The 12,094-nt window shown below is 49.5% G+C and overlaps 1 protein-coding gene across 9 annotated transcripts in view; it reads left to right on the forward strand.

The window, feature by feature from the left end:
- The first annotated feature begins 4,145 nt into the window (after positions 1-4,145).
- Positions 4,146-12,094, forward strand: part of CDK5RAP2 (CDK5 regulatory subunit associated protein 2) — a 183,465-nt gene continuing 175,516 nt past the window's right edge. For all 9 annotated transcript variants that reach the window (XM_070375007.1, XM_070375005.1, XM_070375008.1 and 6 more), the window contains exon 1: positions 4,146-4,369. In XM_070375007.1, the coding sequence (XP_070231108.1) occupies positions 4,314-4,369 (56 nt within the window). In that variant the 5' untranslated portion in view covers positions 4,146-4,313. The remainder of the gene's footprint in view (positions 4,370-12,094) is intronic.

The raw sequence follows: 12,094 nt of genomic DNA on the forward strand, positions 1-12,094 counted from the left end.
AGTGTCAACATCATGAAAGACATGGACAGAGCACCATGGAGTCCTGGATGGCTCCTGGGCCAAAAAAAGGCATTAATGGGAAAATTGATTAAATGTAAATAAAGTCTGTAGTGAATCATATCATATCAATGTAATTTCTTATTTTTGACAATTGTGCTATGGTTAGGTAAAATATTAGTGTTTTAGGAAGCTGGGTGAAGGTTATATAAGTAAATCTCTGTACTCGTTTTGCAACTTTTTCTAAGATTGAAATTATTTCTAAATGAAAAGCTAAGAAAGAGAGAGAGAAAGGAAGAAAGTGTGGCTGTTGGCAAACCTCTTCCCTTCCCTGAGCCTTACTTTCCTAAACTGAAGAGCAAGACAGCCATCCTAATCTTCTTCACAGTGTTGTAAGGATAAAATGAAACAGTGCAAAGTAGCCGTGTGCGTGAACTGATGCTGTAAAAACTTATTTTTGCTGCTAGTAATGGCAGCGCCTGTGTCTTGAGGGTTCTACCCTAATGAGAAACATCTGGCTGCAAGCGACTTCCTCCCAGCCATTCGATATGACCTTGCCCAAGGAAATAATAATGCCAGCTTTGTGGCTGGGTGGCTGTCGTCAAGGAGATGGCGCCAGATAGCCCAAACAGCTGGTGGTAGTGACGTCACCTCCAGGCTTGACAGAAAGAAAGGCCATGGTGAGACAGAGACGGGGCAAAGGGCTTCGTCCCTGACCATGAAAACAGGAAAAACAACTTCCCAAATAGCCCATCTTTTGTGCAATTGATTCTATTTTCAGTTTCAAGGTTCACTATCTCTTTAGCACACAAGCCAGGAATATGGCCATTTGCTGAACAGGCAGTAGACTCATCATAAGGAGAACCCCTCCGGCTCTTTCGTCTTTAGCATTTCCAAAGTATCGAACTTAACCGTGTCAGCTCAGCATGGTCTCTCCCATTTTACACAAAGGAAAATCAAGGAGGAGCCAGAGAAAGAGACCCAGGTCCCAGGATAAGTTGGACGACCTCCCAGAGTCAGGATCCCGGCACCTAGACTTCAGGTCCTGAGTTGCCCACATCTAGATTCATCTCGGGGCTGCCTGGAAGCAGGTGTCTAGGTTGTAGAGTCTGGTGGACATATCTCTGAAATACTACTGTCTAAATGTAGACCTCACCTCTCAATCCCAAATTCTAAAGTGGAGAGAAGCAAATCGAGAGGACAGGCTTCCTGAAACCATTAGAGCTTTCAGGAAGGGTCAGAGGGACCTGGGCTCAAGTCCCAGCTTTACCACTTACCAGCAGGGAGACCTCAAGAAGGTTACTTTTATCTCTTTCAGCCTCAGTCTGCCCATCTGTAAGTGAAATGGGGATAACGGTAGCACCTTATCCGGAGGGTGGTTGTGTTAGATGCAGTAGCATTTGTGATGTCCTTAGCACAAGTGTCGCGTAAGAAATGTCAAAATGTACACAACCCCTTCCTTCTTTCCCTTCTCAAGAGCTTTCATCTGCTGGACGGAAGTTAGTCCCTTCATTCGGGAAGTAATGATTTGTAACTCAGCCCTCCACACCGGAACAGAGCTGGTTGTGCATTAGAAGCTTTGAAATCAACACAAAGAAATCTCCTCTAGATCTGTGAGGTCTTGAGACAGCCATCCAGTCCAATCCTCCCATTTAACAGCTGTAGGAACTGAGGCCCAGAAGAGGAGCGGTCTGCCAAAGATCACAGGGAGTCAGTGGTGGAATCACGGCAGGAATCCCGACACCCCAGCCTCCCTGCTTTTGGGCACGCTCATCTTACTGAACTGTTGGTTCCAGGGGATCGAGGACTGCCCCTTCCCTGCGTGCCCGCTGGTTCCTGCCCACTCTCTTTCAGGCTGTTATTTTATTGCTGATTCTGGAGGTGGGTGAAGATCTGGGGATGGGAGAGGGACAGGGGCAGTGATTTGTCACCTTCACTAAGGGGTGTGTGTGTGTGTGAGAGAGAGAGAGAGTTGGTGGGGGATGTGGGAGGGAGAGAGATGGGATTACCATTGACTAGGTAATAAAGGAATCTGAGGTCATCTCCACATTGTCACAAATACCTTGCAGAATAAGATGCAAACTATTGTATATAGAACGGATAAACAACAAGGTCCTACCGTATAACACTGGGAACTATTCAATATCCTGTGATAAACCATATGGAAAAGAATCTGAGAAAGAATATTATACACGTGTGCACACACACACACACACAAACACGCATGCTCAGCTGTGTCCGACTCTTTGTGACTGCAGGCTCCTCTGTCCTTGGAATTTTCCAGGCAAGAATACTGGAGTGGGTTGCCATGTCCTCCTCCAGGGGATCTTCCCGACCCCGGGATTGAAGCGTGTCTCTTGTGTCTCCTGCATTCGCAGGTGGATTCTTGACCACTGGACCACCAGGGAAGCCCATATACATACATACATATATATATATTTATATATCGTGTCCGACTCTGTGTGACCCCAGAGACGGCAGCCCACCCGGCTCTCCCATCCCTGAGATTCTCCAGGCAAGAACACTGGAGTGGGTTGCCATTTCCTTCTCCAATGCATGAAAGTGAAAAGTCAAAGTGAAGTCTCTCATTCGTGTCCGACTCCTAGCGATCCCATGGACTGCAGCCTACCAGGCTCCTCCATCCATGGGACCTTCCAGGCAGGAGTACTGGAGTGGGGTGCCATTGCCTTCTCCTCCATATATATATATATATATATATATATATATATGCTTCCTGGTAGCTCAGATGGTAAAGAATCCACCTGCTTCCCTGGTAGCTCAGATGGTAAAGAATCCACCTGTAATGCAGGAGACCTGGGTTTGATCCCTGGGTTGGGAAGATCCCTTGGAGAAGGAGACATATACACACATATATACATATATTCAACTGAATCACTTTGCTGTACAACAGAAACTAACACAACATTCTAAGTCAATGATACTTCAATAAAATAACTTGAAGAAACCTTGCAGGATAATATTAGCCCCATTTTCCATATTGAGTGAACCGTTCATCAACATATATATTTAAACCCCTGCTGGGTGGCAGGCAAAGTGCTGGGTGTTGGAGATACAGCCTGAACAATTCTGAACAGTCTCTGCTCTCACAGAACTTCCAGTCTAGTGCCGAAGACATAAAAAAAAATTATATACAGAAGTATGGAATTGCAAAATGTGGTAAGTGCCACAAACGGGAAAAAAATAGATTGCTAAGAATACATAAAGGGTTTGATGTAGATCAGAGTATTAAAGAGGCCTCTTTTGGAAAGAATGAGGAAACTGAGGCTGAAGGAGGCTGGGTACATCTACCCAGTTATTCATCTTTTCAAGTTATTTTTATCCGGCTCTCTGAACTCTCCTGACAGTGTGCAGAGAAAGGTAGGAACACCGAGATGAGGAGAAGGTTGCTTTCACAGGTCAACCTCTGCCAAAATGATCTAGTGATTGCTGTGTGCTTTAAGAAAGGCGGCCAGGGCTCGCAGAGAGCTCGGATATACTCATAGTCCGCAGGAGCCACGGATCTGTCCTGTCCAGACTTCCGGTGCATGGGGTTAGGCGAGTCTTTCCCCTCATTTGGCCTCAGTATACTGATCCAGGTGCATTATTCGAGCCCTACAGGTAATAACAGTTCAGTAGGTGAGAGGCTGGAGAGGGAGTGTCCCTGACCACTAGGCTCATAGGGATGCGCTTATCTATTTCAAACCAAGTGTGCAAATTACTCGAGTTGGGAATATGTAGGTAGGATTTTTCTAAAGCGAGTCCCGCAACCGATTAACGGAGTTTCAGTTCAAGACGGAGGCCTTTGGAATGCTCAGACCCTAAGGTTCGGAGTATACACTTGATTAGGAGTTATGCGGATCCCAAGAAGTAGGTGCTGAATTCCCATCTCCCGCTTAAATTAACGGCCCAAATCTGGTTCAGCCCTCAACAAAGATGGCACCTGCGCTAGGCTCGGCCCGCGTGCCCTCACTAAAAATGGCGGTCCACCTCTCTTTCCTTTGGTCTTTCTGGTACAAGTGCAGGCGCTCTGCCCTTAGTTAAGATGGCGTCCCGCCAGCGCTTCCCTGCCCGGTCTCCTGGCCAGTCCGGTTGGCTTCACCGCGCGCGCTTCGGCGACCCCGCCTCGTTTCCGTAGGAAGAGGCTCCGGGAAAGATGGCGGCCGCTGCGGTTTGAATTCCAGCGGCGCCGCCGGAGTCCGAACAAGAGCTGGGTTGGAGGGGGCGGGGACCTGGGGAGCCGGGCGGGTCGCGATCCCGTGGGGGAAGCAGTGGCGCCGTCGCTAGACACCAGCGCCACCACCTCCTTTGTGTCCACGATGGACTCGGTGTTGGAAGAAGACGTCACCCTCCCCGGGACGCGTAGCGGCTGCAGGTGCGGCCCGGGCTTTGTGGGTTCGCGGTAACCGGGCCGGGGTTCCCACGGATGGGGGTTCGCTCCATCCGAGACTCGAGGTTTGCTCCTGATGGGGTTTGAGGGTTCCTGACGTGGGGAGTGTGTGAGATGGATTTCTTCGGGGGCGATCTCTTTGGGGACCCGCCCACTGATAACTGAGTGTAGGTGGTTGAGGGTCCCTACCTGCATCGCCCCCATGTCTCATTTTGGGACATACTTTGAAAAGGAGATGAGGGACAAGTAAGGGGTTCTCTGAAAGAGAGGGAGATGGAACCTCTTGGAGCGTGCAGTTAGTGAGGGCTGGTTGAGGGACGGGGACCTTGAGGGTACTTGATGCCTCTTTGTGGTTTGGGGGTTTGCTTTCCTTGTCGGGAGTGTAGTTGGTCTGTCCAGACTTTGCTTATGGTTCACATAGTGTCCACCAAGACTCAGGCCATGGGGTGCAGTGGTTAAGAACCTCGGCTGGAGTTGAACAGAACTGATTCAAGTCCAGTTCTTTAACTAGCTGTGTGACTTTGATGAAATGACTTAATCTACTTTCCCATCTGTTAAATGGGGCTGGTAGTAATATCCACCCAACAGAGTTGGGGTGAGGATTAGACGAGAAGATGCTTGCCCAGCAATTTGCTTGGCAGGTGTAGTGCCTGGCATATTGTTGCTGCTGCTAAGTCGCTTCAGTTGTGTCTGGCTCTGTGTGACCCCATAGACGGCAGCCCACCAGGCTCCCTGTCCCTGGGATTCTCCAGGCAAGAATACTGGAGTGGGTTGCCATTTCCTTCTCTGATGCATGAAAGTGAAAAGTGAAAGTGAAGTCGCTCAGTCATGTCCGACTCTTAGTGACCCCATGGACTGCAGCCCTCCAGGCTCCTCTGTCCATGGGATTTTCCAGGCAAGAGTACTGGAGTGGGGTGCCATTGCCTTCTCTGGCCTGGCATATTATCAGTGCTTTAAAAATGATTTGGTCCCACCATTATCACCACCACCATCGTCGTGGTCATCAACAACAGTAGTACAAATTGGGGGATAATGGCCGAATGAACCTGTCCCAAGAGGCAGTTGGAGACCACTGCTGGTGGGTTGGGGTCTCTCTTGGGAGGAAGGCCTGAAAAGGCCCCGCACGGCTATGGAGTTGGGCCCCTTTGCTTGTCTGGGGCTCCCGGATGGGGAGAGGGTAGAAGGACTCAGAGGACAGCCCAGAGAATCTGTGGCATTTGTCTAGTTCTGCCAGGAAAAGGCTGCCTCTTTTGGTCAACAGATCCTAACTGAAAGGGTGACATGTTATTTGTTGTGTGCATATCTGGATGCTTTTAAGAGTCAAATGGACACAATTAATTCCTGAAGAGCAGACATTAACAGGTACTATCTTGGCCAAACCTGGACAAATGGTTGCTCTGTTTATTGAGAGCCTAACACAGAAACCATTTATATGGATGACAGAGGATGAGATGGTTGGATGGCATCATCGACTCAATGAACGTGAGTGTGAGCAAACTCTGGGAGATGGCGAAGGAGTGGGAAGCCTGGTGCGCTGCAGCCACGGGGCCCCGAAGAGCCGGACCTGACTTGGCGACGGAACAGTTTTATCAGACACAGAGTCAGGCCCTTTGAAGCTCCTGCTGGTAGAATCCTGAGGCGATTTGTCATGTTCCTTTCTCATCGTCTTTCTGCCACTGCCTGGGTGTATTGTGGGTTTCCCTGGGAGCTCAGTCGGTAAGTGGTATATCACCCCTCACCTGGATTGTCCTGGTTGCCTTCACACCTCTGATAGCCTTTTATACTACAGCTCAAAAGCGCATTTTAAAAGTACAAATCTGATCATCACAGTCTGCCGCTTTATATGTTTAATGCCTTTCACTGCCATTAAGTTTAGTAAAGTCTGCTATTACTCAGGGCTTCCCAGGTGGCTCAGTAGCAAAGAATCTGCCGGCCAGTGCAGGAGACTCAAGAGTCTCCCTGGGTGGGGAAGATCTCCTGGAGTAGGAAATGGTTAACGCACTCTAGTATTCTTGCCTATGAAAATTCCATGGACAGAGGAGCCTGGAGGCCTGCAGTCCACGGGGTTGCAGAGAGTCAGGCACATCACTCTCTCAGGCAGCTTTTCACATCTCAGTACCAGTTTTGGAACCTTGTTCAGTCGCTCAGTTGTGTCCTACTCTTTGAGACCCCGTGGACTGCAGCACACCAAGCTTCCCTGTCCATCACCACCTCCCGGAGCTTGCTCAAACTCACGTCCGGTGAGTCGGTGATGAAATCCAACCATTTCGTCCTCTGTCGTCCCCTTCTCCTCCTGCCCTCAGTCTTTCCCAGCATCAGGGTCTTTTCCGATGAGTTGGCTCTTTGCATCAGGTGGCCAAAGTATTGGAGCTTCAGCCTAGACCTAGCTGGGTTTCCATCCCAATTCTGACACTTAACAATCATGTGACCTTGGGCTCACCCTCTGTGAGCCTCAGTTTTCATCATCTGTAAAATGGATGAGTCTAAAAGAGTTTAGCCCAATGTCTGACCCAGAGTAGCAACTCAACAAAACATCAAATATTTTCCTTGCCCTCCTTTCCCTCCTTTGCTGGTAACCCTGGTGCTGCATAGATTCCTGAGCTAATCTCTTACCTGCTTAAGACTCTCCCTGGCTCCCTTCTGCCCTCAGGATCAAGTTCTTTAATGTGGCTTTTGAGCTCCTTTGTACTGTGGCCCCATCCACCTCACTAGGCTCCTGTCTTCCCTCTCCCTTCCCTGTCTCCTCTCCAAGCCTGTCACCCCGCTGGCTGCCAAACTGTTATGAATGATCTGCCTTGTTCTTTCTGCTGCTGGGCCTGGGTGCCTGCTGTGCCTGCCACCTGAATTGCCCTCTCTCCTCTGCTTTGCCGCCTTATTTTTCACGTCTCGGTTGAGATGTCACTGCCAGGAAGCCTTCACTGACGTCCCCTCTCCCCACCTGGGCCCTCTATTCTCCTTTAGCCCCCCATCACTGATGTGTTCACAGCCCTTATTGACATCACTGAATTTTCTCTCTTTTTGACCACATCATGCCAGATCTTAGTCACTGGCCAAAGATCAACCCACGTCCCCTGCAGTGGAAGCTTGGAGTCTTAACCACTGGACTGCCAGGGAAGTCCCATGACTTCACTGAGGTTTATCGACTAATGCAGTCCAATCAGTATATAATTTGAGCCATGTATGTAATTTAAAGTTTTCTAATAGCCACATTAAAAGCAGAAAAAGAAACTGCCGAAATTAATGTTAATAATGTTTATTTAACCTAATATTTCCATATATTATCATTCTAACTTGTAAACAAATAAATAGCAATGAGCTATTTTGCTTCCTATCTGATCTTACTGAGTCTCTGAAGCCCGGGATGTGTTTTACAGTTACCACCCTTCTCGATTTAGAGGAGCCACACCTCAGGCCTCAGTTGCTCCATGAACTGGCCGCCGCAGGCACAGCTGTCAACTTGTCTTTCCCCCAGACTCGACTCTTACTTCGTGAGAACAGGGCCTGCATTGTGACCATCTTTGTAATGCGACCTCCTAACCTGGTATCTGGCTCATGGTAGGGGCTCAGTACCTGTCTGTTAATTCCCTGAATGAACAATGGTCCGGAGAGGTGACGATTTTATTTACTTTTTCCAGGTGAGGACACTGAGGTTCAGAGGTGAAGTGAGCACCCTGAGATCCCACCAAAAAGTATGTGATCAAGCCAGGATTTAAAATCCAGCTACATATTCCAAAGCCTGGCTCTCGGTGCCCTATCCTGCCTTCCAGCTAGTTCTCTGAACCGATTCTGAGAGGATTCTGGGAGGATTTTGTGGAACTGCTGTGGGCTGGAACTGGCCCTCAAAGAGTCAGCTTCTCCATCAGGTGGTCCTAGTGGAGGAGAGAAACCCCTGGAACGTGAGGAATCTTTTTATGCTGATATGGATACTCTCCTGCTTGGTAATTTCCAGGCCCCGGTTGTAGAGACTGAACTGAAGTCTGATTGTCCTCGGCCTTTTGTTGCGTCAGGGCAGTGTGCCCTCTTGAGGCTTGATCACCGGTGGGTGCCCCAGGAGCTCCGGCTCTGTGAGGTTTAGGCCTGGATCCCGGTCCCTGAGGCCCCTTCATTAGGTCCTGCCCGATGGTGTCGAAAGGACTGGCTTTGTACGGCGCAGGACGCCTGCGTCAGAATCCTGCTTCAGCGGGGTACTAGCCATGTTGCTGGAGTTTTTCACGTAACTGTCCTAATCCTCAATTTCTCTTCAGTGACAGTTTTCTGTTTTGTTGGGTGACTTTGTGGACGAAGCAAAGTTGTATGTTTTAAGCACCTAGAACCGATGGGGGAGTACGTTCAGTGTCGGATGGTTTTTGTTGAGCTGTTACCGTGTTGTAGCGTTTTCTGGACAAAGTCCTCTGTGCCCACTCCCCTGGGTTCACCCCTTCGGTTTCATGCCCAGGATTCTGCCTCTGCCTGTGAGTTTCCGAAGGCCTGGCCAGGCCTGTTCATCTGTGGGTTCCTTAAGCACATGGCCATTAAGTGCCTCCTGCCTGGTTAGGGGCAGACCGAAAAAAAAAAAAACGTCTCCTATAGGTTTGTACACAGTTCTTTCTTAGGCGAAGAATACCTTCGTGGATTTTGTAGAAGGAGATTGAGAAAGAGGATGGCGGGATGAAATTTCTGGTGAAGGCTTGAAAGCCTGATCCAAGGCCGACCTCGGACTAGAGGTACCCCTGGGCTGTGAGGTTTGGGGAGACGCTCCCGGTCGCCAGGGTTAGCTCAGCAAGGGCAGGGAGCTGTGTGTGGCTTCTTCCCAACTGGATCTTTAGGAAGAACGATGTCTGGTACATAGTATAGGCTCAACAGTTATTTGTTGAATGAATCAGTTTTGTTCAGCCTCTATTTGAAAAGATAAATACCGTGAACACAGGCTCCCCATTTTGTAGTGAAATGCTGCTTTATAATCTGCGTGAAAAAGTGCACAGCAGAGTGTAAATGGTGCAACTTGTTGGAAGACAGTTTGGCATTAAAAATGTGCCTTGTGTTTTTTTAACAGCTTTACTGAAATGTGATTTATATGCCATAAAGTTTACCCATTTGAAATACACTATTCAGTGTTTTTTTTTCCAGTATATCTACAGAGTTGTGCAATCATCACCATAATCTTAATTTTAGAACATTTTCATCATCCAAAAAAAACCCTGTGCCCATTAGCATTTACTTCCAGTCTTAGCTTGGGCTGCTGTAACAAAAAACTGTAGACTAGGTAACTTACTGACTACCTGCGTGCATGCTCAGTGGTGTCCAACTCTTCACACCCCCATGGACTGCAGCCCTCCAGGCTTCTCTGTCCTTGGAGTTTTCCAGGCAAGAGTACTGGAGTAGGTTGCCATTTTCTACGCCAGGGGATCTTCCTGACCCAGGAATTGAAGCCATGTCTCCTGTGCCTCCTGCATCGGCAGACGGATTCTTTACCACTAGCACCGCCTGGGAAGCCCATTATTGACAACAGAAATTGGTTTCTCACAGTTCCTGCATCTGGAAGTCTGAGGTCAGGGTGCCAGTGTGGTCAGGTTCTGGTGAGGACCTCCTTCTTACTGTATCCTCACATGGTGGAGAGCAAAGAGAGGAGGTAGGAGCTCTGGAAATGCTTATAGACACCAGTGCCATTCCTGAGGGCTCCACCGTCTCCAGCTCATCTGGTCTTAATCACCTCCCCAAGGCTCACCTCCTGATACATCCCGCAGGTGGGGGCTGGGTTTTATCACATGAATTCCAGGGGACACGTTCAGTCACCACACTCCCCGTTTCCACTCCCTGCCCGCTTCCTGCACCCTGCTGCTGCTGCCGCCGCCAAGTCGCTTCAGTCGTGTCCGACTCTGTGCGACCCCACAGACGGCAGCCCACCAGGCTCCCCCGTCCCTGGGATTCTCCAGGCAAGAACACCTAGGCAACCACAATCTGCTCTGTCTATTGGTTTGCCTGCTCTGGGCATTTCATAAAAACGAGACGCTACAATGTGTGGACTCTTGTGAGATCCCTCGGTGTTGTAGCCTGTGTTAGTACCTCACTCCTTTCTGTGACTGAGGGCTGTTATAAACATGTACCCGTTTTTGTTTGTTCATTGGTTGCTGATATTTAGGTTGTTTCTGCTTTTCTGGCTCTTTTGCTATATCAACATTTATGTGTGTACAAGTTTTTGTGTGGACATAAATTTTCATTTCTCTGGGAGTAGGGTTGCTGAGTCGTGTGGTAACTCTGTGTATTTAGCATTTGGAGGAACTGCTCAGCTCTTTTCCAAAGCGGCGGCACCATCTCACACTCAGCATCCTACACTCTGTGTGAGGATCCTTATTTCTCCATGGCCTTGCCGGCACTTGTCATTGTCTGTCTTTTATTGTGGCCATCCTGTGGGATGTGGCATGGCATCTCACTGGGGTACTGATTTGCATTTCCCTACCAGCTGACCACGTGGGACATTTTTTCATGTGCTTATTAGCCACTTGTATATTTTCAAATCCTTTGCCCATTGAAAAAATATAACTGTATTTAGACATGGCAATTCCACTTCTTGTTATCTGTCGAAAAATCCTCCTGCTTGTGGACAATGAGACCCGTATAAGGAGATACAGCATTGTTTGTGAAAGGAACAACTTGGAAAAAAATTGAGTTTCCTACACAGTACCTGGTAAATAGACATCCTTTTTAGAGGTCTCTTTCAGACTGTGACCCGTGTCAACTTGTGAAATTCGATTTAGTAGGTTGGAACCAGAATTAAGCAAAAAAGAAGAAAGGAACAGAACAGCAGGCACTTGAAGAATGAAGGCTAACGTGTTTCCTTCTGTTGGTTGGGGTCAGTGAGGTTTGAAAAACGCTGCTGTAGAATGCTCTGCAGGAGTTAAGGACGCTGCTGTGGATCTGTTTGTACTGTCGTGAAAACATCTCGACACGTTCAGTGAAGACTCTGCAGAATAGTGTGCGCTTACACACGCGGAGAAAGGTCGGGAATGTCTTACTGACGAGAGTGGTTCCTTCTTCCGGGAGACCAAGATGCGAGTATAGTCAAGAAGAACTCGTCCGTCTCTTGCATTTATGTGTAGTTTTCTCTCATTAAGAACAGATGACCCAGAGTGAAAAGCACGCTGTTGAGAGACAGACCGGAGTGTACTTGGTGTGCGATTTCTGAATGGGACGTGCAGTCTGATCCAGGCCGCTCACAGCCCTTCGTTGGTGAAACGCTTCGGGGCCCTCGCCTGGACGGCCGCTGGTTGGGTGCCGCCAGGGCAGGCCCCGTTGGCAGCGGCTGAGCGAGGCGGGCGGCGGCGAGGCGCAGGGGTGTCGGTTCACTTGCCCGCGGGGCTGAAGGCCCTGCCTCGGGGCGCTGGGCCCTCACCGCGGCCCTTGAGGGCGTGTGGGGCCGGGGTGGTACGCAGGCGAAGAGCATGGGCTCTGCAACCAGGCCGGCTGCGGTCTTTCAGCGTAGTCACTCTGCCAGGCCTCCCTTTTCCTCACTTGAGACAACGGCAGCCCTGAAAAAGGACTGCGGAGCCCAGGTGGGCTGTGGTGAGGAGGCAGTGCCAGGCCGCCCGTCCCTGGGCGCGGGGTCCGTCTGTGCAGGCGCCCCTGCGGATGGCGGCCGCGGTTATGCTGTGCTCTGCAGGTGAGGACGCTGACCCTGACCAGGTGCCCTCTGAGTAGGAGCTGAGTGCCTGGAATGGGCCCTGAGACACCGGA

The sequence above is a fragment of the Bos mutus genome, chromosome 8, assembly GCF_027580195.1.
Source record: "Bos mutus isolate GX-2022 chromosome 8, NWIPB_WYAK_1.1, whole genome shotgun sequence".
Lineage (NCBI taxonomy): Eukaryota > Metazoa > Chordata > Mammalia > Artiodactyla > Bovidae > Bos > Bos mutus.